The sequence below is a fragment of the Podarcis pityusensis genome (assembly GCF_964106645.2).
Source record: "Podarcis pityusensis genome assembly, chromosome: 8".
Classification (NCBI taxonomy): domain Eukaryota; kingdom Metazoa; phylum Chordata; class Lepidosauria; order Squamata; family Lacertidae; genus Podarcis; species Podarcis pityusensis.
The window spans coordinates 17,578,319-17,601,015 of NC_138033.1; the positions used below are offsets into that span (position 1 = coordinate 17,578,319).

General features: G+C 46.2%; 2 protein-coding genes across 14 annotated transcripts in view; both read left to right on the forward strand.

Moving 5' to 3' along the window:
- Nucleotides 1-775: 775 nt before the first annotated feature.
- LOC308484350 (sulfotransferase 2B1-like) lies at nt 776-8,896 on the forward strand. 5 transcript variants are annotated; one of them, XM_081019229.1, is made up of 7 exons: nt 776-929; nt 2,001-2,146; nt 4,839-5,047; nt 5,398-5,524; nt 6,149-6,243; nt 7,182-7,362; nt 8,692-8,896. In XM_081019229.1, the coding sequence occupies exons 2-7, from the start codon at nt 2,017-2,019 to the stop codon at nt 8,799-8,801; spliced, it is 852 nt and encodes a 283-aa protein (XP_080875355.1). In that variant the 5' UTR covers nt 776-929; nt 2,001-2,016; the 3' UTR covers nt 8,802-8,896. The 5 variants fall into 5 exon arrangements, with proteins under 5 accessions (XP_080875355.1, XP_080875358.1, XP_080875357.1 ...); XM_081019231.1 differs by lacking the exon at nt 776-929 and adding an exon at nt 1,347-1,364; XM_081019230.1 differs by lacking the exon at nt 776-929 and adding an exon at nt 1,720-1,853.
- Nucleotides 8,897-10,716: 1,820 nt separating this feature from the next.
- LOC308484343 (sulfotransferase 2B1-like) overlaps nt 10,717-22,697 on the forward strand; it is a 41,827-nt gene continuing 29,846 nt past the window's right edge. For 2 of the 9 annotated variants that reach the window (XM_081019218.1, XM_081019217.1), the window contains exon 1: nt 10,719-10,882. Coding sequence is in view for 5 of the 9 variants with exons in the window: in XM_081019206.1 (XP_080875332.1) it covers nt 11,308-11,317; nt 12,301-12,447; nt 20,347-20,555; nt 20,907-21,033; nt 21,623-21,717; nt 22,178-22,358 (769 nt within the window). In the remaining 4 variants the exon portion in view is untranslated. Of the gene's footprint in view, nt 10,883-11,292; nt 11,318-11,587; nt 11,607-12,300; nt 12,448-20,346; nt 20,556-20,906; nt 21,034-21,622; nt 21,718-22,177; nt 22,359-22,697 lie in introns of those variants that run through there. The other 7 variants (XM_081019212.1, XM_081019206.1, XM_081019213.1 and 4 more) reach the window with 7 other exon arrangements.

Consider the following 22,697-nt stretch of genomic DNA (forward strand, 5'->3'; position numbering starts at 1 on the left):
ACTGGGGTAAAAGCTATTCTCAGCTGGCATGCTGCTTGAAGAAAAGTGGGAAGAGCAAGTTGAATTGGAGGCTGATTCAGGCCTATTCCAGTGACAGTGGGGGCAGGGATCTGGGCTGAGTCAGGTTGAGGCAGTCCAGGATTTCAGAGTGATCCAGGCCTGTTACAGGACGTGGCATTGGGTGGGGAGCCTGAGGGGTCTGCTTTGCTAGGATGTTCCACGCAGGGAATCAGAGGCGTAACTAGGGTCCCTTGTGCCCTTGGCAAGGAGATTTATCGTGCACCCCTCCCCCCCCATATTGCCTTTATCCTGCAGTGTGAGAAGGGTGGTAAGCTTATTTCATGTATGAACTGACAGAAACAACGACTTCATATCACTAGACACATATATGTTATCTACTCCATAGTCTGGTACCCCTAAGTACCATTTCCTGAACCCCTAAGTTTCTTCAATGAAAGCGCTGGAGAAGCAGATCTGAGCAGAGTTGAATCTTTGCATAACAGCTGGTGAGCAGCAGATTTGGTCTGGAGGGCTGGAAAATGCCCCTTCTCAAGTGCCTCTCCCAGCAAGATTGAACCTCCTCCCCATCTATGAATTGGGGAGGTGGGGGGAGGGGAGAACACACATTCCCCCCTGACTGAATGTTTAAGTCTTGCTCTGTGAGCCAGGAAAAGAAGGAAGCTCCAGACACAACTGTAGTGAGCAGGCCTGTATCTTTCAGAAGCATGCCTAGTCTGGAATGCTCCCCTCTCTGGTTGGCAGTGGTTTCATCCAAAGTTCATTCGCACTTTCATCCTAGCTATGTAGGAAGTGCATGCTATGCTGAGTTGTTGATCTTCTGCTGACAGAAAAATATACCTGCTGAAGTTTCCCTCATTCCTCCTGCTTCCTGATATTATTGCAGACTCTTTGCAAGGTTTCCTCTCACAGTAAGTATCTTTCCCAGACCCACAGGATGCTCCAGTAGCTGCTGAATTATAAAGACTGCTCCTGTTTCCTTCCTGTATTCAAGGCTTGATTACGTTCTTTCAGATCATCTCAACCTCCTTTTTCTCCCCTTGATGAATTCTTCCCCAGTTGCCTTCTCCCTTTTCCAGATTCCCTCTTTCCTTTTCCAGAATGGAACATGCATGGGTTTTAAATTAACTGCTATTTTCTATAAATGTAGCAGTGGAAGAAAGACAGGACAACAGGTCCATCCACTGGCTCTTCTGAGAGACCTGCTCCTCCTGGCTCCTCTCCTCCCTGAACTGTCTGCTATTGGCAGTCCTCCACCTGTTGAGAGAGAAGGGAGAGCAATGCCTCTGCTGAGAGACCCGCTTCATTTCATTTCTCTTCTTCCCAAACAGATTCCATGCAATTTGGTAATCAGTTTCAGATCTTTGAAGCTCTACATATGGATTTTCTTCCCCCTTCCCCTTTGGATTGTCTTTTGAGATTTTAAGGCTGTGAGTGGGGACTCTTTGCTCTGCTCTTGGTTTACCGCTGTTACGCAAAGCTTTTCTGGACATGTTTGCAGCTACTGAACAAGTTGAATGGTGTAAACAAATAAATGAGTATCAAGGGTTCCATATACGGACAAAAGTTCGCCTCACCTGGCCTCCTACTGGCAGAAGCCGGGAAGAGGAAAGACTCTTTTGCACTTCAGGTAAACAGTGTGAGAGTAGCCCCAGAAGCAATTGTGCATGTGTGTGTACGGAGGGTGTGTGTCTTTTTTTAGGCAGGTGGGGCTGTGATGTAGCACTCCCTTCTTGCATAAACTGATTTTCCTCCAGTTGATGCATAGTGGCAGTGATCCAGAGGAGGTGAATTTCCTCATGGAAATGAAGGTGATTTTCCTCATGGAAGTGAAGGTGACTGGAGTTTATTGTGTGACTATTTTGTGTCCAATATGTTACTGCGATTTGGAAGTCTGATATGATGTGCACTCAAAACCGAGTTCATTGGATGTGACATAATCTCTCTCTCTCTCTCTCTCTCTCTCTCTCTCTCATCTTCAGTTTTTCAGTGTCTTCAATGGCTTATTTCAAATACAAGGGGTTCCAATTTGCTCACCTTTTGATGTCTGTGGAAACACTCAGCTATGTGGAAAATGAACTCCAACTGTTGGATGATGATATAGTGAATGTCACTTACCCCAAGTCAGGTCAGTGGTGCGGTTAGGTAAACAGACTTTTGCTTTAGACTTAAAGTATCCACTAAGCCTGCCAGGTATGTTTGTTTTTGACATACCGTATTTTTCGCTCTGTAACACGCACCTGACCATAACACACACATCGTTTTTAGAGGAGGAAAACAAGGGGGGGGGGGAAATTCTGAAGAAACAGTGGATGTATCATTTTTGTGCCTCATGCTGTGGCCCCAGACATGTGATCTGATGGTGAATTTGGGGTGACCCAATGCAAAAATCCTGAGAATCCCTGTGGATCTGTGCTTTGTAACCACGTTTTTACACCATTGTGGCCCCAGGCAACAGTGGTTGCGTGATTTTTTTGGTGCAGGCTGTAGCCATGGACATGTTATGTGATCTGATGGTGAATTTGGGGTGACCCAATGCAAAGATCCTGAGGATCCATGTGGATCCATGCTTTGTAACCACATTTTAAGTGGGGAGGGAAGGAAAAACACAGAAGGGACAAGGAGCACAAGAGGGGTGTGCAGAGAAGCAGCTGGCTAAGAATGCAGGAGAGGGATTTAACAGGAGGAAGGAAAGGAAGGCAAAAGTTTTCCCCCACCCACCCAAGCCAGCCCCCCCTCTCTCCCCCACCTGCATGTTTCTCTGGCATGTGGAGAAGCAGCTGGCTAAGAATGCAGGAGAGGGATTTAACGGGAGGGAGGAAAGGAAGGCAAAAGTTTCCCCCCACCCAGCCACCCAAGCCAGCCCTCTCTCTCCCACCTGCATGTTTTCCAGCTGCCTGCGAGTCCCTAAAATGCTTCCCTGGACGCAGCAGCACCGGAGCACGGAGAGGAATTAGAAGGAAGGACGCGATCCTTTCCTTTCCCCTCTGCTTGCCTGGAGGGGAAGGGTTGCCTGAAGGGGAGGGGATTTGCCTGCTCTTTGTTCCGTTTGAGCAAACAGGAACCGAAACAGAAGCGGGTGGGCAGTAAGACCCTGAGGCAGAATGCAGGAAAGCAACAGCTTCCTCTCTCGCGCGATCAGATTTTTGCCCCTGCGCTCGGGACAGTTGGCTCCAGGGACCACACATTCGCTCAATAACACGCACAGACATTTCCCCTTACTTTTTAGGAGAAAAAATATGCGTGTTATAGAGAGAAAAGTACGGTAAGTCATGAACAACCACCATGTAGCTGCATAATAATAATAATAATAATAATAATAATAATAATATATTAAAAAAATAATTAATTAAATACATAAATAATTTATTATTTATACCCTGCCCATCTGGCTGGGCTTCCCCAGCCACTCTGGGCGGCTACCAACCAAATATTAAAATACATCAAACATTAAAAGCTTCCCTAAACAAGGCTGCCTTCAGATGTCTTGTAAAAGTTTGGTAGTTGTTGTTCTTTTTGACATCTGGTGGGAGGGCGTTCTACAGGGTGGGCGCCACTACCAAGAAGGCCCTCTACCTGGTTCCCTGTAACTTGGCTTCTGGCAGGGAGGGAACCACCAGAAGGCCCTTGGTGCTGGACCTCAGTGTCTGGGTAGAACGATGGGGGTGGAGACGCTCCTTCAGACATACTGGACCGAGGCCATTTAGGGCTTTAAAGGTCAGCACCAACACTTTGAATTGTGCTCAGAAATGCACTGGGAGCCAATGTAGGTCTTTCAAGACCGATATTAGGTGGTCTTGGCGGCCGCTCCCAGTCATCAGTCTAGCTGCTGCATTCTGGATTAGTTGTAGTTTCCGGGTCACCTTCAAAGGTAGACCCACGTAGAGCACATTGCAGTAGTCCAAGTGGGAGATAACCAGAGCATGCACTAATCCGGCGAGGCAGTCCGCAGGCAGATAGGGTCTCAGCCTACGTACCAGATGGAGCTGGTAAACAGCTGCCCTGGACACAGAATTCACCTGTGCCTCCATGGACAGCTGTGAGGTCAAAATGACTCCCAGGCTGCGCACCTGGTCGTTCAGGGGCACAGTTACCCCATTCAGGACCAGGGAGTCCTCCACACCCGCCCGCCTCCTGTCCCCCCAAAACAGTACTTTTGTCTTGTTAGGATTCAACCTCAATTTGTTAGCCGCCATCCATCCTCCAGCCACCTCCAGACACTCACACAGGACCTTCACCGCCTTCACTGGTTCTGACTTAAAAGAGAGGTAGAGCTGGGTATCATCTGCATATTGATGGACACCCAGCCCAACCCCCCTAATGATATCTCCCAGCAGCTGCATATAGATGTTGAAGAGCATGGGGGAGAGGACAGAACCCTGAGGCACCCCACAAGTGAGACCTTGGAGTCATCTTCGATAGCTCAAGGAAGACGTTGACCCAGTGTGCAGTGGTTGTGAGAAAAGCAGATTCCATGCTGGGGAACACTAGGAAGGGAATGAACACAAAACTGCTGCTAAGATAATGCTTCTCTCTAGCTTCCCACAGGCTTCTGGGAGAAACAGGATGCCAGACTCAATGGGTCATTGGCGTCATCCAGAAGGCTATTCTTCTGTTCTCATTTGTGCCACACTCAACAAAAAAATATAGTCAATTTCACCACGGTAAACCATTCCAAAATTTTGGGGATCTTGCCCCATAGGAGGGTGCTAAATAGCTAGCATATGATGAAGATCCATTCAAATTCTTATGTTCCTCTAATTGCTTTTGCAAGGGCCAAACATTAACGCACAGTGACTTACTGGTGGATTTCCTCCTAGGTACTCATTGGATGTCGGAGATCTTGAGCTTAATCCAGAGTCAAGGGGACCCTTCATGGGTTCAGAAGGTACCACTGTGGGAAAGGGCACCCTGGATTGAGTTGGACGAACATTTGAAGATTGCCTTGAAAAATCCTTCCCCAAGGATCCTGAATACTCACCTGCCATTCCAGCTTTTCCCCAAGTCCTTCCTCCACTCCAATGCCAAGGTAAGAGAGGAACAATGGACACATCAAGACTGCCTTTGACTCCTGTCTTTTTGACACACAGATGGGGGGATTTGAGAACACTTGACACAGCCTCTTTACAGGAGGATGCTATTTTTTGTACTAGAGAATGGGGAGAAGTACTGGGAATCTCCTTAGAAGTTTCGTGATTGTGGAAGAACTTGAATTAGACATGGTCCACGTGCATAGTCAGTCCAGGTCCTCACTGGAGGCTTCCCTTGTTTCCATGTCAGGTTTTATTTATAATGCCTTCAGTTTGCTGCCACAATCTGCCTAATGTTAGCGTTGGGCTGCCTGGGCCCTCCCTAAATGTGGCCCTGCCTTTGTTACAGGTCATCTATACTCTGCGTAACCCTAGAGATGTGATGGTTTCAAGCTACCACTTCATCAAAGGCTTTAAAGAATGGAAGGATGCTGGGACTTTGGAAGAGTTCATCGAGAGATTCCTGAGTGGGGAAAGTATGGAAGGAGGCAAATCAGCCACTCCTGTTTGGTGTGACCCAGCACCAGTGATACGGAATATCAGAATGTATATATTTTTAGCTAACGCAACAGTCCTATCAGAGAACTATAATTCCCAGTTGGATACATGGAGAAGGGGAGAAATGGGGAGGGGTCCTAAATTTGTTATTTGATTTCAAAGAAAATCAATAAATGCCCGTTCAAATGGGCGAGAAAGGCACTAAAATGAGAATAGGGTGAAACTTAAGGAAAGTCCTTAACAGCTGGGTGAGATTGGCACCAACAAGAGAATAGATCAGAATTGATGATAGCAGACATTCTCATTGCTGGCAGAAAGAAAAAGAAACCTTAATGGAGAAAGCCCATTAAATTGTAAGATTGTTGACTCATTCAAACCTTTACTTCTCTTGCATGTGGATAATGTCAGTAGATAGATCAGTCAGCAGGTGGCATTGGATTCAGGGTAGTGTTGAAGTCTCCTGTTACTGACTTTGTTCTTAAGGGATAATGCAGTTATTTTCCAAGTTCCTGACTGGTGTTTCCTCTACGTCTACAATAGCATCCTCTACTCCCTCCCACAACTCCTTACATTTCACCCTTGCTTCCCCTTTGCTCTTCCAGTAGGTTATGGTTCCTGGTTTGACCATGTGAAAGGCTGGGTGGAGATGAAGGAGAGAGCCAACATCTTCTTCAACACCTATGAAGAACTACGGCAGGTAAAGGTCCAGTTTTAACTGTGTTGACCTGCAGCCCCTATTCTGACATTATTCACACATGAAGCTGCCTTCTTTTTTGAAAGATTCTACCAATATTGGCCAGAACGGGATTCTGAGCATGTGCAAAATTCGGTGCTACCTCTACATACACTGCATATCATGTGCAGAGTACATTTCCTTACTTCTACATTGGAGCAGATGTGCCAATAACCTGCTTTTCTGCCTCAAAGGTAATGTCTCTTGGTAACTCAGGTGCCCCATGTGTACAGGCTGAGGGGAGGTGGAGACAGAGTGGCTTCTGCAAGGTGACAACAGGAAATTCCACATCCTCAAGACATTCATTTTGCCCAAAGCCAGTTCCGACATAAAGAGGAGGTGGAGTTGCGGGCTCATGCCCCCAATAACTGGGCGGGGCTGGCTTTAGCCCCACATGACCTGGGGAATCCTTGGGGCGTGGCCTGGGTCATTTAATGCCGGTGCGGCCCTGGGATCTCCCCTTTTTGTCCTCGCATTCCGGTAAAGATTTCGGGGGGGGGCGTTGCCTCGTCCAAAACCTATGGAGGCCAGGGCCTAAAGCATGCCCCTGAGCGGTGACCCCTCAGGGAGTTCCTAGTGATGTACATCTCAGGGCTCCCCCTACTAATGTTAACCCTTTACGGTTTTCATGCTAACAGGCTGAAGCAGGATAGTCTGATAGGACCAATGCCTAAAGCCAATACCGCTCTTACCTGTAACCAATAAAGTTGTGGTCATTTTTTGCCCATTAACCTAAACTAATGGTGTCCTGTGTCTTCATTTATTCCAACTGGTGGGAGGCGGGAATTGCCATGCAATGCACATTGCATACTGGTACTCATGCTCTCTGTGTGCCTCCTGATGAAGGGCAAGCTCTCTACATCACATGAGGATTCACAGCCATTTCCTTTTCCCTTCTGCAGGACCTTCGAGGCAGCGTGCAGAAGATCTGTCATTTTCTTGGCAAGGAGCTGAACAGCCAACAAATTGAGTCTGTGGTGGAAAACGCCTCTTTCCAGAAGATGAAGGACAACAAGATGTCCAACTTTTCCACAACACCAGAGAACCTTTTTGACCATACAAGAGCAACGCTCATGAGGAAAGGTAATAACATTGGAGTGCCAAGGAATAAGGCCACAATGTTGCATGCCAGGGGTGAAGAACCTCTTCTTTTTCTGTGGATGTTTGAATGTCTCACAGAAAAAGTCTATCAGCAACCAGTCAATAGAGCGTAGAGTCAGAGCTGACTGTGAACACAGTTTGCAGGTCCAGAAGGGGGTACAGTTTGCAGGATTGTATACCTTCCTCTCTGTGCAACATCCCATCTACGTCTATCTATTTCATGTGTGTCCAGATCTAAATAAGAAATTATTCTGAAAGAGGCAGTCTGGAGAACAAGGGTGTTTCTGCACGATTTTGAGTCCTGGATAATGCTGGGGACTCCCTGAATATAGGTTGCAGATTCTCCAGGCCATCAAGAAACAGTAGTTGCCTCAGAGTTGTTTATGCTAGATTTGGCAGATTCTGTGCCTTTCACATCAATTTGGAAAGTAAGCAGAAATTCAGCAGACAGAGCAACAGGCACACAGTTCATGGAGCTCTCTGTGGTGCAATAAGAAAACATGTCTGGATGAGACACCCAGCTGGTCCAGGTACCCAACATGCATGCATTAGTGCTGCTGGAAAGCCAGATCAGGAGGGTGGGAATGGTTGGGGAGGGGCTCAGGGCAAGCAGTCAGGGGGCATGTTCTTTCCCCCCTAATGTCAGCATATTCTGTGCCCTTCACATTTATTTGGAAAGCAAGCAGAAATTCAGCAGTTAAACCATTCCAAATCTCTGCACGTATACTTTCCTGAGTCCTATGCTATAGGGCCACAGAGTCTGAGTTCTCCATCTCTAAAGCTGCAAAGGGAACCTAACTGAATGGTTTTTCACCTCAAAGTGGTTAAAATGGATGTGAGAACAAAGTGCCCCACTGTGCCCTCATTGACTGGTGGCTGTTCATGAGAGAAAGCTTGGTATGGAGGTCCTTGAGGCAAGCTTTTATGTCATGTGCAATCTGAGGTGGTACCGTCCTCTAACAAGAACGGACCATGCCAGAGATGGCATGTTTGCCTCATAATCAGAAGTGGTAAATGCGTAGAGAGCAAGCAGGACCCATTGCATTTTCCTGCCAGATGTGCTGGAGAAGGCTACAGTTCTTCATTCCACATACAGATGCTGACGGGATTTGCTGCTGCATCTAAACAGCGAAAGAACAGTGTCCTCCATTTTACCTGAGGGCAATAGGCTTTTAAGGGACAGACATTGTAGCTCTACAGCTCAGCACTGCTTACTAATGCCTGAGCATGAGAAAGAAAAGCTCTAATCTGAGCTGAAGTAATTTCAGGTGAACTTGTTTGTGGTTGGCATTTGCTCTTGTGTTGTTCCAGGGATCTCTGGAGACTGGAAGAACCACCTGACAGTGGCGCAGAGTGAACGCTTTGACCATGCTTATCGGGAGAACATGCGTGGTGTGAATATGACCTTCCCATGGGACTGAAGAATCCCAGATTGTTGCTCCTGCTGCTCTCCACATTCTTATGTATCAGATGGATTGGGTATTTTCTGCTGAATAAACAAATACCTGATCAGGAATGGTACAGTTGCTGTTATTTGTTTTTTGTTTACTAAATCACAATGTGGCTTTAGAGCTCAGAGGTCTCACTGCGTCAGCTGAGACTGAGACACCCCTTGTACATCGCCTTCATAGACCAGATAATGGCCTTCAAACTCTTCACACTGCTCAAGATAGGATGTCCACCTAAGCTTCACAAGATGATTTTCTACTTCCATGAAAACATGCCCAGGTCCATCCAATATGAAGGCTCATCCTCAGATGCCTTCCCTGTTTGTGTTCTTTTTAAAAATGCATGTACTGCTGTTAGAAAAGTTCCTCTTTGAATGCTAAAGAGCAGGGTAAACTGAATAAATTTATATAATGGGTTAGAGACTGGGTAAATGAATATTTATCTGTTCATTCCTAAAAATATTTATATACCACTGTATCATAAAACTAAACAGTAAAATCACAAAAAGCTAAGAAGAAGTTAAAAAACAAACAAAAAATAATTAAAAACAAACAGCAACAGACCATAGCAGGAAATGTACTCTTAATGGCCTGCACTGGCCTGGCGCAACAGAGAATTTTCAAGTAGGCCTTTAAAAGGTGGCACAAAAGGCTCCTACTGAATCTCTGTTGGCAAGGGGTTCCACAGGGCAAGGCCAATGACACCGAAAGCTCGGTTTCTTGTCAAATGAGACACACCAACTCAGGAAACAACTGAAGATATTCCTGCAGATGATCTCAGTGATTGTGCTGGATTATAAGGTTTCAGGTGATCCCGGACGTATCCTGGACCAGGTTGTTCAGGGCTTTGTAAATCAATGCAAGAACCTTGAACCTGGCTCAGTAGCAGATGAGCAGCCAGTGCAGCTGTTTTAACAGTGGGGTCACATGTTCTGAACCAGAAGCTCCCGTTAGCAATATGGCTGAAGCATCCTGCAGCAGCTGGAGTTTCTGAACCAGACCCACAGGCAGCCCCACAAGGAACACATTACAGTAATCTAGCCTCAAGGGTACCAGTGCGTGAACTACAGTGGACATGCTATAGACTGGGGCAAAAGCTATTCTCAGCGGGCATGCTGCTTGAAGAAAACTGGGAAGAGCAAAGACCAGAAGAAAAAGAGGAGAAGAGGCAGCCAGTGGTGGAAAGTTCTTCACAAGTTGAATTGCAGGCTGATTCAGGCCTATGCCAGTGACGGGGGCGGGGGGCTGGGGCAGGCATCTGTGCTTAGGCTGAGTCAGGTTGAGGCAGCCCAGGATTTCAGAGTGATCCCCAAGGAGCTTAATTGTGCACCCTTCCTCAAATTGCCTTTATCATGCGGTGTGAGAAGGACGGTAAGCTTCTTTTACGTATGAACTGACAGAAACAGCAGCTTTGTGTCACCAGACACATATATGTTATCCACTCCATAGTCTGGTACATGTTATCCACTCCATAGTCTGGTACATGTTATCCACTCCATAGTCTGGTACTTGATTTTTGCACCACTGGCAGGGACCAGTTTCCTTAACCCCTAAGTTTCTTCAGTGAAAGCGCTGGGGAAGCAGGTCTGAGCAGAGCTGAATCCTTGCATAACAGCTGGTGAGCAGTGGACTTTGTCTGGAGGGCTGGAAAATGCTCCTTCGCAAGTGACTCTCCTAGCAGGATCGAACCCCCCCCATCTATGAATGTGGGAGGTGTGTGCGTGGGGGGGGGGAGAGAACACACCTTCCCCCTTGACTAAATGTTTAAGTCTTGCTCTGTGAGCCAGGAAAAGAAGGAAGCTCCAGATTCGAATGGAAGTGAGCATGGCCTGTGTCTTTCAGAAGCAAGCCTAGTCTGGAATAGAAACTCCCCTCTCTGGTTGGCACTGGTTTCATCCAAAGTTCATTCGCACTTTCATCTCATCTATGTAGGAAGTGCATGCTATGCTGAGTTGTTGATCGTCTGCTGACAGAAAAATATACCTGCTGAAGTTTCCCTCATTCCTCCTGCTTCCTGATATTACTGCAGACTCTTTGCAAGGTTTCCTCTCACAGTAAGTATCTTTCCCAGACCCACAGGATGCTCCAGTAGCTGCTGAATTATAAAGACTGCTCCTGTTTCCTTCCTGTATTCAAGGTTTGATTACGTTCTTTCAGATCATCTCAACCTCCTTTTTCTCCCCTTGATGAATTCTTCCCCAGTTGCCTTCTCCCTTTTCCAGATTCCCTCTTTCCTTTTCCAGAATGGAACATGCATGGGTTTTAAATTGACTGCTATATTCTATAAATGTAGCAGTGGAAGAAAGACAGGACAACAGGTCCATCCACTGGCTCTTCTGAGAGACCTGCTCCTCCTGGCTCCTCTCCTCCCTGAACTGTCTGCTATTGGCAGTCCTCCACCTGTTGAGAGGGAAGGGAGAGCAATGCCTCTGCTGAGAGACCCGCTTCATTTCACTTCTCTTCTTCCCAAACAGATTCCATGCAATTTGGTAATCAGTTTCAGATCTTTGAAGCTTTAATTTACTTTGAAGGTTTTCTTCCTCCTTCCCCTTTGCATTGTCTTTTGAGATTTTAAGGCTGTGAGTGGGCACTCTTTGCTCTGCTCTTGGTTTACAGCTGTTACGTAAAGCTGTTCTGGACATGTTTGCAGCTACTGAGCAAGTGGAATGCTGTAAATCAATAATGAGTATCAAGGGTTCCATATACAGGCAAAAGTTCGCCTCACCTGGCCTCCTACTGGCAGAAGCCGGGAAGAGGAAAGACTCTTTTGCACTTCAGGTAAACAGTGTGAGAGTAGCCCCAGAAGCAGTTGTGCATGTGTGTGTATTGAGGGGTGTGTGTCTTTTTTTAGGCAGGTGTGGCTGTGATGTAACACTCTCTTCTTGCGTAAACTGATTTTCCTCCAGTTGATGCATAGTGGCAGTGATCCAGTGGAGGTGAATGGGGCCTATTTCCTCATGGAAGTGAAGGTGATTGGAGTTTATTGTGTGACGATTTTGTGTCCAAGATCTTACTGAGATTTGAAAGCCTGATATGATGTGCACTCAAAACCGAGTTCATTGGATTTTCCCACCACCATACCTGGAGGCACCACCCAGACACCTATTAATGGCCTAGCAATTCCTCCTGAACTCTCCCTTTTCTCTGCTGAAGCAGAGAAGGGGGGGGGGTTCAAGAAGCTGCTGGAGAATAATGGGAATGGCCCTCTCCGGCTGCAAGAAGCTCCTCCCGTATCCCGGTCTCAAAGAACACACAAGATCATGAGAACTGAGTTTCTTGGGTTTTTCCCCACCACACCTGGTGGCACCACTTGAGCATCTACTGATGGCCCATCACCACCTCCTGAACCCCCCCTTCCTCGTGCTCCCCAGCTATCCCCAGTGTTTGTTTCTAGAACAGTAGCTACCTGAATGTCCCTAAGGATGTGGCATAATTTTTCTTTCTCCTTCTCTCTCTCTCCCCTCATCTTCAGTTTTTTCAGTATCATCAATGCCTTATTTCAAATACAAGGGGATCCCATTTTCTCCAGTGTTTTTTTCAGAGGAAACACTCAGCTACGTGGAAAACGACTTCCAACTGTTGGATGATGATATAGTGAATGTCACTTACCCCAAGTCAGGTCAGTGTTCCAATTAGAAAAACAGATTTTGGATTTAGTGGACAAAGTGCTAAACCTGCCAGCCATAAGTTTGCTATTGACATAAGTCATGAACAACCACCATGTAGCTGGATAGTCCCTGGAAACCCATGAAAAATGAATGAGTTTTTCAGATACAGTCATAGCTTGGATCCTGAACATCTTGGAAGCTGACTTTCTGGCTCCCGAACGATCGAAATCTGGAAGTGAATGTTCCAGTATTCGAACGTTGGTTTTTTTAGGATGCCAAACATGTAGTAAAGCTTCTACTATTCTTTATGAAACGCCTGCACAATCGGAAACCAATTGACAGCTACTCCTTGGTTTCCGAAAATGGACTTCCGGAACGGTTTCCTTTCAATTTACGAGGTACAACTGTATTGCAATATATATGACCATCTTAAACCAGTTCTCCATTCCTGGATAACAATTACTTAAATTATAAGACATTTACAAATGAAGGAAGATGGACAGCAAATAAGTTGAATATCTCAAAAGAACTGTCCACTCCATGTGAAAGTTACATGTTTTTCACTTTCTGAACTACACAAAGTGAAACACAGGCAATTCCTGATTTTTGCAATGTGCTTCTTCAGCTAAGTAATGTGTACAAAAATGCATATAAGTGTGCATAAAATGCATACTTTAGTGGGGGAAAGCATAGAAATGCATTATATTGGGGGAAAATGCTTTGTAAAAATGTGCAAGAAATTTCACAAACTGAGCGCTCATGAGCTGGACTGAGAATATTCCCAGGAGAATCTTATATGTTATGGCATGCTTCTGTCATGTCACTAGGAAGGCTGTCAGTGCTGGATATGGGTGGTGTGGGTGGTTCCCTTGCAAAGGGGCCCAAGTCGAGGGGGTTCATAATCATAATCACAATGAAACCTATACTTCTATGGTTACCTACGGATATTTATTAAAAAAGCAACTGTACCTTAAAATATTATGGTGAAAATATATTGGGGAGGTGAGGGGAAAATTTTGTCCTTGCTCAGGACACCATATTACCAAAGTCTGTTAGGTAGATTTATTGCTTTATTCTTGGCGTCCGGCACGCTCCCCAGCACTCCTCTGCAGGTCGTAAAGCAATTAGCAGAATTGCACAGCGTCCATGTAGAAAGGGCAGTAAAAGAAGTCCCAAAAGTTTCTTCTTTCCTAGTAGCACTTTATTTGCTCAAAAATAGCATATTTACAAACAGGAAACACCATCTGATTGAAGCTGCATTTTTCTCTGCGTCTCTCAGCTTGCAGCTGCGTAACAAAGCTGCTTTCACTTTTCACTCAGCTTACAGCATTCCAAGCTGCTTTCGTCACGTCCTGGCTTACTTCCCTTGTAAGCGCCTCCTCTCAGCCTCAAGACACAGAAGGTTAACCCTTCACTACACCCAATACCCCCTCTTGTCTCGTGCCTGAGGGGAGAATCGACCCTTGGTCGTCCCAAACCCAGACCTTCACAAAACTCTCCATGTCTTTGGAAGGTGAGTGGCTTCGTGAACCCATCAGCTAGGTTCTTGGCAGAGGGACAATACTTCAGCGCAACTAATCCCTCCTGAACACTCTGGCACACATTCCGAAAACGAATGTCTAGGTGTTTAGTTCTGGCCTTGAACTGACCTGACTCTGCCAAACGCAGGCATGGTTGATTGTCCTCAAAAACACGTATCGGCAGACAATCCACTTCGCAGAGTTCCTGCACCAAACAAGCATAGAACTCTACTTCTCTGCACATCTCTGAAAGAGCACTGAACTCAGCCTCAGTGGATGAGAGCGCTATAAGACTTTGCTTCTTGGACCTCCATCCAACTACTGAGTTCCCAAACTTCACCACTAGGCCAGACACAGACTTGCGATCCTCAAGATTAGCCCAATCCGAGTCCACAAAGCAAGTCAGTTTGACTTCTCCTTGAGCTGGCAACCTAAGACAAAAGTCTTTGGTCTCCTGTAAATACCTCAGAACTCTCTTGATGCCATTCCAGGCTTGCACACTAGGGTTTGATGCCTCCCTGCTGAGCAGATTGACAGCAAACGCTATATCAGGTCTGCTCCACTGGGACAAGTACAACAAACTCCCTAGGGCTGACTGAAACACTTCAGTATTTTCGAACGCAGCGCGTTCTACTTGCTGGCAGTCCTTCACAAAACTAGTCTCCATAGGACTTCTCACTCCTGCACAATCACTCATCCTGAACTTCTGAAGCAGTTGCTCAATTTTACCTCTCTGGCTGAGCAAAAAACTTCCATCCTGTGCACGCTCAACATTGACACCTAGATAGGTTTTGACAGCACCAAGCTGTTTAAGCTTGAATCGTTTACCTAGCTCTTTGGCAAACTTCTCTGCCTGTTCATCTGTTTCTGAGAAGAAAAGCACGTCATCAACAAAAAACATCAAACACTCTTGTGTTGCTCCTGAACCTCTCAAATAAAAGCAACTATCAGCAACACTTCTCCAGAAACCTAGCTCTTCTAAGGCTTCATTCAGGCACATGTTCCAGTTTCTAGCAGATTGACGTAATCCATAGATGGATTTGTGCAATCTCCACACAACATCCTGCCTTGAGTTCTCAAACCCCGGAGGAGGAATCATGTACAGCTCCTCCTGGAGATCTGAGTTAAGGTAGGCAACATCCACATCAAAGTGGTTTACCTTCCAGCCTCTTTGTGCTGCACAAGCTAAAAGCGTTCTCAGAGTCTCCGCTCGTGACGTTGGCGAATACACCTCCGTGAAGTGTATTCCCTTCCTCTGAGTAAATCCTCGAGCAACTAACCTGGCTTTATACTGCGGCTCTCCAGCATCAGTGGGTTTCAAGCAGTAAACCCATCTGGAACTCACAGCCTGCTTCCCCAGTGGCAACTCTGTGAGTGAGAACACACCTAGATCTTTCATGGACTTCATCTCTTTGTCCATTGCTCTGTGCCACTTGCCTGCTTCTTCCTCAGGTAAACTCTGAATATCCTCGAAGGATTCAGGTTCACATCTTGCAGAACCTACCCAGACGCCTGAAGCGTCGTACCGATCAGGAGGCCTCCTTGTCCTCGCTGATCTCCTCAGTGTGACTCCTGGTGACCCTGCCGCTTCACTGGGTCCAGCTAAATCATCCTCAGCTTCAGTGTCTTCCCCCTCTGACCTGCTGCGCCTCTTGGGCCTTACAGCTGGTCCAGCAGGTGAAGAAGGCTCACTCTTTGGCTCAAACTTGACACTTGCCTGAGGAGGTGTTCTAGGTTCCCCCCTCTGAGGGATCCTGAGCTGTCCCTGCCTTGGACTCTGTTGCTCTGGACCGTGGTCCCCAGCAACAAGTTCTTCTTCCTCCTCAGCGTCTGAGTCATAGAACTGCTGTGGAAGCACGTCTGGATTAGCGTGCAGACGCTTCCAACCGGCTTGCTCACAGAACTGAGCGCTATTGCTGATAACCAACCTAGACTGGTCTCCACTTGGGTACGCAAACCTCCAGGCCTTTGAGCCAGGCTCATACCCTACAAAGATCATTCTTCTAGATCTTGGCTCACCTTTCTTGCGTAGAGCCTTTGGAATAAGCACCCAAGCCTCACAACCAAACACACGAAGGTAGTGTACGTTAGGCTTCTTTCCATGAAGTAAGAAATACGGTGTATTTCCTACACTAGAGTTGTACACTCTGTTCTCGGTATGGACCACATATCGCCAAGCCTCCGACCAAAATTTCTGGGGTAGCCCTGCATCCCACAGGATCGCAGACACAGCTTCCTGCACCGTCCTGTTCTTTCTCTCTGCCAGCCCATTCTGTTGCGGAGAGTAAGGAGCGGTCAGTCTGTGGCTAATCCCCTTCTCCCTAAAGAAATCCTGTAAAGCAGAACCAGTGAATTCAGCACCTCTGTCACTTTGAAAACCACGAACTTTGGTGGAAAAGGTTACCTCAACTGCGGTGATCCAATCCCTGATCATTTTTGCCGCCTCCCCTTTCGTTTTCAGAGAGAAGGTCCAAGCAGACCTCAAAAAATCATCAATCAAAAGTAGAGAATACTTCGAACCTCCCAGTGACTCAACAGACATGGGTCCACACAAATCTGCATGAATTAATTCAAAGGGTTGTGTGGTCTGCCTCTCTGACTTTGGATATGAGCATGTCACAACTTTTGCCTGTTTACATGCATTGCAATCTAGAAATTTGTCACAAGCATTAAATTTGCACCCTTGTGTCAGCTCTGGTGCTTTCTGGAGAAATCTCCAATTCAAATGGGCGAAGCGTCTGTGCCAAATATGTGAACAACCATTGTGGGGCGCTACATTCACACATTGGCCCTTCGCATCTTCGGTGTCATCCTCTCCTGTGGAAAAAGGCACATTTACAGCAAACAAATTATCTTTCGACTGCACTGTGTACACGTGTTTCCCATCCTTGGAAAATTCACATTTGTCACCTGCAAAAGAAATTTGAAAATCATCAATCAATAGATCATGCACACTTAACAAACAGTTAGTTAAACCGGGCACTGCATAAGCTTTGACTTCATGCTTAAGAAAAGGACAGAAGAACAGTCCTGTTTCCGTTAGCCTTTTTCTGCTTCCATCTGCAAACTTAACATACTTCTCAGTTTTTACTGTCCTGCAATTCCTCAAAAGACCAGGAGATGGCACCAATGAATTTGAGGCACCAGAGTCGATTATTATAGTGAGAAAGTCTTGTTGTTTACATTCCTGGGTCGCCAGGGCAACAATCTCCTCACTACCCCCCTCCTTGGGGCTTCTGCAGATGTCCTCTCTGGTTGTCACGGCAACAGACTCCCCCCGGCAGGAAGACTTGCCCATGACCTTCACAGCTTCTGTAGATGCAACTCTCTCAGTTGCCATGGAGACTGGACTTGTCTCGGCGTTCCCACACAACCCTGAAGCTCTTATCTCTACTTGCTGCAGGTGGCTGACCTTGAAGCCTCTAGCACTTTTCAGCTTCCCAGGCTCCGACTCACGACGTAAACAACTCTTGGCAGCTTTTGGAGAAAGAGGCGTCTCTGAGCTTTCACTGCTCACTGCCCCCCCACTGCTTATGGGGTCTCCAGGACGTTTTTCTGCACCCCATCTGATGGATAAAGGGCTCCCAAAACTTGGCCTCTCTTCAGGCTCCTCACACAAACACGTTGCAGCATCCACACAGCTCCCAGGCTCAGCAAAAGCACAAGCAGCATTGCTAGCAACAACAACAGCAACAGTCCCTTCGCCCCCCTGTGGGGGCTCACAGCTCCTCCCAGCTGTGTATCGGCACTCAAGAATGTGGCCGGCGCCATCTTGCCTCTCCCTTTCGGATGCAGCCACTTCTCGGCCCTTGCTTCCCACTCCAGCTCCACAAGCTTCTTGGAGTGCTAGCCAAGCGGCCTCTGGCCTTCTTGCACCCAGGACAACAGGCACCAGATGAGCATCCACACTTTCTGCCAAAAAAGCAAGCACACGCTTCTCAACTTCACTTTGCTCTGCAGCCCTATTAGCCTCTGCTTTCCCAGCTGCATTCTGTGTGGGGTGAATTACATTCCACAGCTGCTCCCCCACTAGCAAAAGCTCCACTTGAAAGCTCCACTGCAGCCAATTTTGGCTAGTCAGTTTCTGACATGGCAGTTTAAGCTCAAAGCCATGCTCACAGGGCTGAGCCATTGCCTCCCTTCTGTTGACTTTTCCCAAAGGCTGTCAGTGCTGGATATGGGTGGTGTGGGTGGTTCCCTTGCAAAGGGGCCCAAGTGGAGAGGGTTCATAATCATAATCACAATGAAACCTATACTTCTATGGTTACCTACGGAGAATTATTAAAAAAGCAACTGTACCTTAAAATATTATTGTGAAAATATATTGGGGAGGTGAGGGGGAAATTTTGTCCTTGCTCAGGGCACCATATTACCAAAGTCTATCTCTGATGCTGTGTCAGAATAACCATCTCTACCGGTTGATTGTATATAGACGAATAAGCCACCTTTCTGGTATAGTCATTTTCCAAAAATCCTCATAATTAACACCCAGTTAATTTAATAATTGAATTAAAACAACATGGATTGACAAGGGCACAGCAAGGTGACTGTCCACCAGGATAAAGATTCTGTGAATACCCACAACGCAGGAGCTAAATCCTAGGGCTAGGAAGTCCATAGTAAAGCTACTTAGCAGGAGAATTCAAGGAACCACAGGAATCTAGACTAAGAGCCCCACAAGTACATCACAAATCTAGCAAGCAGGTAAGTCAATGGGTAACTAAGTTAAAAGAAGCAAATTATCAAGACCAGCAGGGGTGTGGGGTTTTTGCATTGTTTTGCACCCTCTGCCATTTGTATGAATATCTCCCCATGTGTATGTCAGAAATGCCATGAGTTTCAGGCTCTCAGGGAACAAGTTCCTTCCCTCGAAGCCAAGGTTGCAGAACTAGAAAGTGTAGGAGGCAGAGAAAGTGGCCAAGGAGACCTTCAGGGATGTGGTAGCTGGGTGGCCCTCCCACAATGACAGTTCTCCTGCCCTCAGGAAGAAGGGAGGTCCTGAGAAAGGGGAACATCACTTTGAAGAAGAGGGAGGCATTCCCTTAGAAAGGACCTGTGTTGCGTTCACAAGGTAAAGGAAGGATTGAACTCTGATTAATAAGAATACACACAGAGACTTGAACCAGCAAGACTCTGGGAAGGGTGCGTATAATTGTGTCTCTCTGTGCATGTCCGTTGTCTGCAGCCCCTCTGGCCCAGGCCGTTTTATTCACAAAAGAACTTTTTACAGAGTGTTTGTAAGAACCAATCAGATTTCTTCTGAGCATTTCACAAACCCACGTGGGGAGAAAGTTAATCTATAAACACTAGTTATCCATGCATACTTTTGGGGTAAATAAGTTGAGAACTACAAAGGGGAGCATCTGGCAACTGCGCTGGTAATAAACAAGCAATACACATGATAAGGAGGATGGCCAGGAGGACAGTGAGCATTATCACCTTAATGTGAGATCTGTTTCCTGGCCCTAAGATTAACATCCTACATCAGAGAAACTTGCCCACTGTCTCTGATGACCCAGGACGCCTGCCTGTCTAAGTGTGTACGTGATTTGTGAAGAGCAAGGAGAAATGGGCAGCAGAGGCAAAAGGGCATGAATGTAGAATCTTATGGGATTTAATCAGAAATTATCATCAATATATCAAACCCAGTCAACACAATGCTTTCATCGTGGACACGATGGCTTGATGTATATTTTATAATTGCTCATGGTAATCCCACCTGATCACTACATCTCTGGATATTTGCACTCCTACAACCCGTTTCTTGGAAGTTGGTATAGGGACCTGTGCTTTTGTAACTTGTTCATAAGTGATCAAGTAGTGAGGTGGCCAGGTTTGCTGACACTAAAAATAGATGGTCAGTAAAATGGTGAATGAATTTAATGTAAACAAGGGTGAAGTGATGCATGTTGGAGCAAAACATCTCAATTTCCCATACACGCTCATGGGGTGTGAAATGGAGGTGATGGAGCAAGAGCGAGACCTTGGAGTCATCTCAAGGAAGATGTTGACCCAGTGTGCAGTGGTCGTGAGAAAAGCAGATTCCATGCTGGGGGTCACTAGGAATGGAATGAAAACAAAACTGCTGGTAACATAATGCTTCTCTCTAGCTTCCCACAGGCTTCTGGGAGAAACAGGATGCCAGACTCAATGGGTCATTGGCGTCATCCAGAAGGCTATTCTTCTGTTCTCACTTGTGCCACACTCAACAAAAAAATATAGTCAGTTTCACCACGGTAAACCGTTCCAGAATCTGAGTGTCTTGCCCCATAGGAGGGTGCTGAATAGCTAGAAGAGGAAGAAGATTCATTGAAATTCTTATGTTCGTCTAATTGCTTTTCAAGGGCGAGGTATTAATGCACAATGATTGACTGGTGGATTTCCTCCTAGGTACCCATTGGATGGCAGAGGTCTTGAGCTTAATCCAGAGTCAAGGGGACCCTTCATGGGTTCAGAAGGTACCACTGTGGGAAAGGGCACCCTGGATTGAGTTGGACGAACATTTGAAGATTGCCTTGAAAAATCCTTCCCCAAGGATCCTGAATACTCACCTGCCATTCCAGCTTTTCCCCAAGTCCTTCCTCCACTCCAAGGCCAAGGTAAAAGAGGAACAATGGACACATCAAGACTGCCTTTGACTCTTGTCTTTTTGGCACACAGATGTGGGGGATTTGGGAACACTTGACACAGCCTCTTTACAGGAGGATGCCATTTTCTGTACTAGACAATGGGGAGGACTATTGGGAATTTCCTTAGCAGTTTCCTGATTGTGGAAGAACTTTAAGTGTACATGGTCCACATTCATGGTCAGCCCAGGTCCTCACTGGAGGCGTCCCCTGTTCCCATGTCAGGTTTTAGTTATCATGCCTTCAGTTTGCTGCCGCACTCTGCCTATTGATAGTGTTGGGCTGCCTGGGCCCTCCTTCAATATAGCTCTTCCTCTGTTACAGGTAGTCTATACTCTACGTAACCCCAGAGATGCTATGGTTTCAAGCTACCACTTCATCAAAGGCTTTAAAGTATTGAAGGACCCTGGAACTGTGGAAGAGTTCATGGAGAGATTCCTGAGAGGGGAAAGTATGGAAGGAGGCAAATCAGCCACTCTTGTTTGCTGTGACCCAGCACCAGTGATGTCCACTGCCAAAAAACATTTATTATTAGCTAACTCTAGAGTTCTATCTGAAAATTATAATTCCCAATTGGATCCATGGAGAAGGGCAGAAATGTGGCAAAGTCCTACATTAGTCATTTGCTTTCAAAGAAAATCAGTAAATGTCCTTTCAGATGGGCGAGATTGGCACTACAATGAGAAGAGGGTGAAACTTTAGGAAAGTCCTTAACAGCTGGGTGAGATTGGCACTAACAAGAGAATAGATCAAAATCGATGATAGCAGACATTCTCACTGGTGGAAGAAAGAAAAAGAAACCTTAATGGAGAAAGCCCATTAAAGCATAAGATTATTGACTCATTCAAAGCTTTACTTCTCTTGTACATGGATAATGTCAGTACACAGAGAAGTCAATAGGCATTGGACATAGGATAGTGTTGAAGTCTCCTGTTACTGATTTTGTTTGGTGTTTCCTCTACGTCTACAATAGCATTCTCTTCTCCCCCCCCCCCAATAACTACTTACATTTCATCCTTGCTTCCTCTTTGCTCTTTCAGTAGATTATGGTTCCTGGTTTGACCATGTGAAAGGCTGGGTGGAGATGAAGGAGAGAGCCAACATCTTCTTCAACACCTATGAAGAACTACGGCAGGTAAAGGTCCAGTTTTAACTTTGTTGACCTGCAGACCCAATTCTGACATTATTCACACATGAAGGTGCCTTCTTTTTTGAAAGAGTCTACCAATATTGGCCAGAAAGGGATTCTGAGCATGTGCAAAATTTGGTGCTACCTCTACATACAGTGCATATCATGTGCAGAGTACATTTCCTTTCTTCTACTTTAGAGCAGATGTGCCAATAACCTGCTTTTCTGCCTCAAAGGTAATGTCTCTTGGTAACTCAGGTGCCCCCTGGGTGTGGTGCTGGCTGAGGGGAGGTGGAGACAGAGTGGCTTCTGCAAGGTGATAACAGGAAATTCCACATCCTCAAGACATTCATTTTGCCCAATGCACATTGCATACTGGTCTCATGCTCTCTGTGTGCCTCCTGATGAAGGGCAAGCTCTCTAAATCACATGAGGATTCACAGCCATTTGCTTTTGCTTTCTGCAGGACCTTCAAGGCAGCGTGCAGAAGATCTGTCATTTTCTTGGCAAGGAGCTGAACAGCCAGCAAATTGAATCTGTGGTGGAAAATGCCTCCTTCCACAAGATGAAGGACAACAAGATGTCTAACCTTTCCACAACACCAGAGAACATTTTTGACCATACAAAAGCAACGCTCATGAGGAAAGGTAATAACATTGGAGTGCCAAGGAATAAGGCCATAATGCTCATGCTAGGGGTGAAGAACCTCTTCTTTTTCTGTGGATGTTTGGATGTCTCACAGAAAAAGTCTATCAGCAGCCAATCAATATAGATCGTAGAGTCAGAGCTGACTGTGAACACAGTTTGCAGGTCCAGAAGGGGGTACAGTTTGCAGGATTGTATACCTTCCTCTCTGTGCAACATCCCATCTATCTATTTCATGGGTGTCCAGATCAAAATAAGGAATTATTCTGAAAGAGGCAGTCTGCAGAACAAGGGTGCGTCTGCACAATTTTGAGACCTGGATAATGCTGGGGACTCCCTGA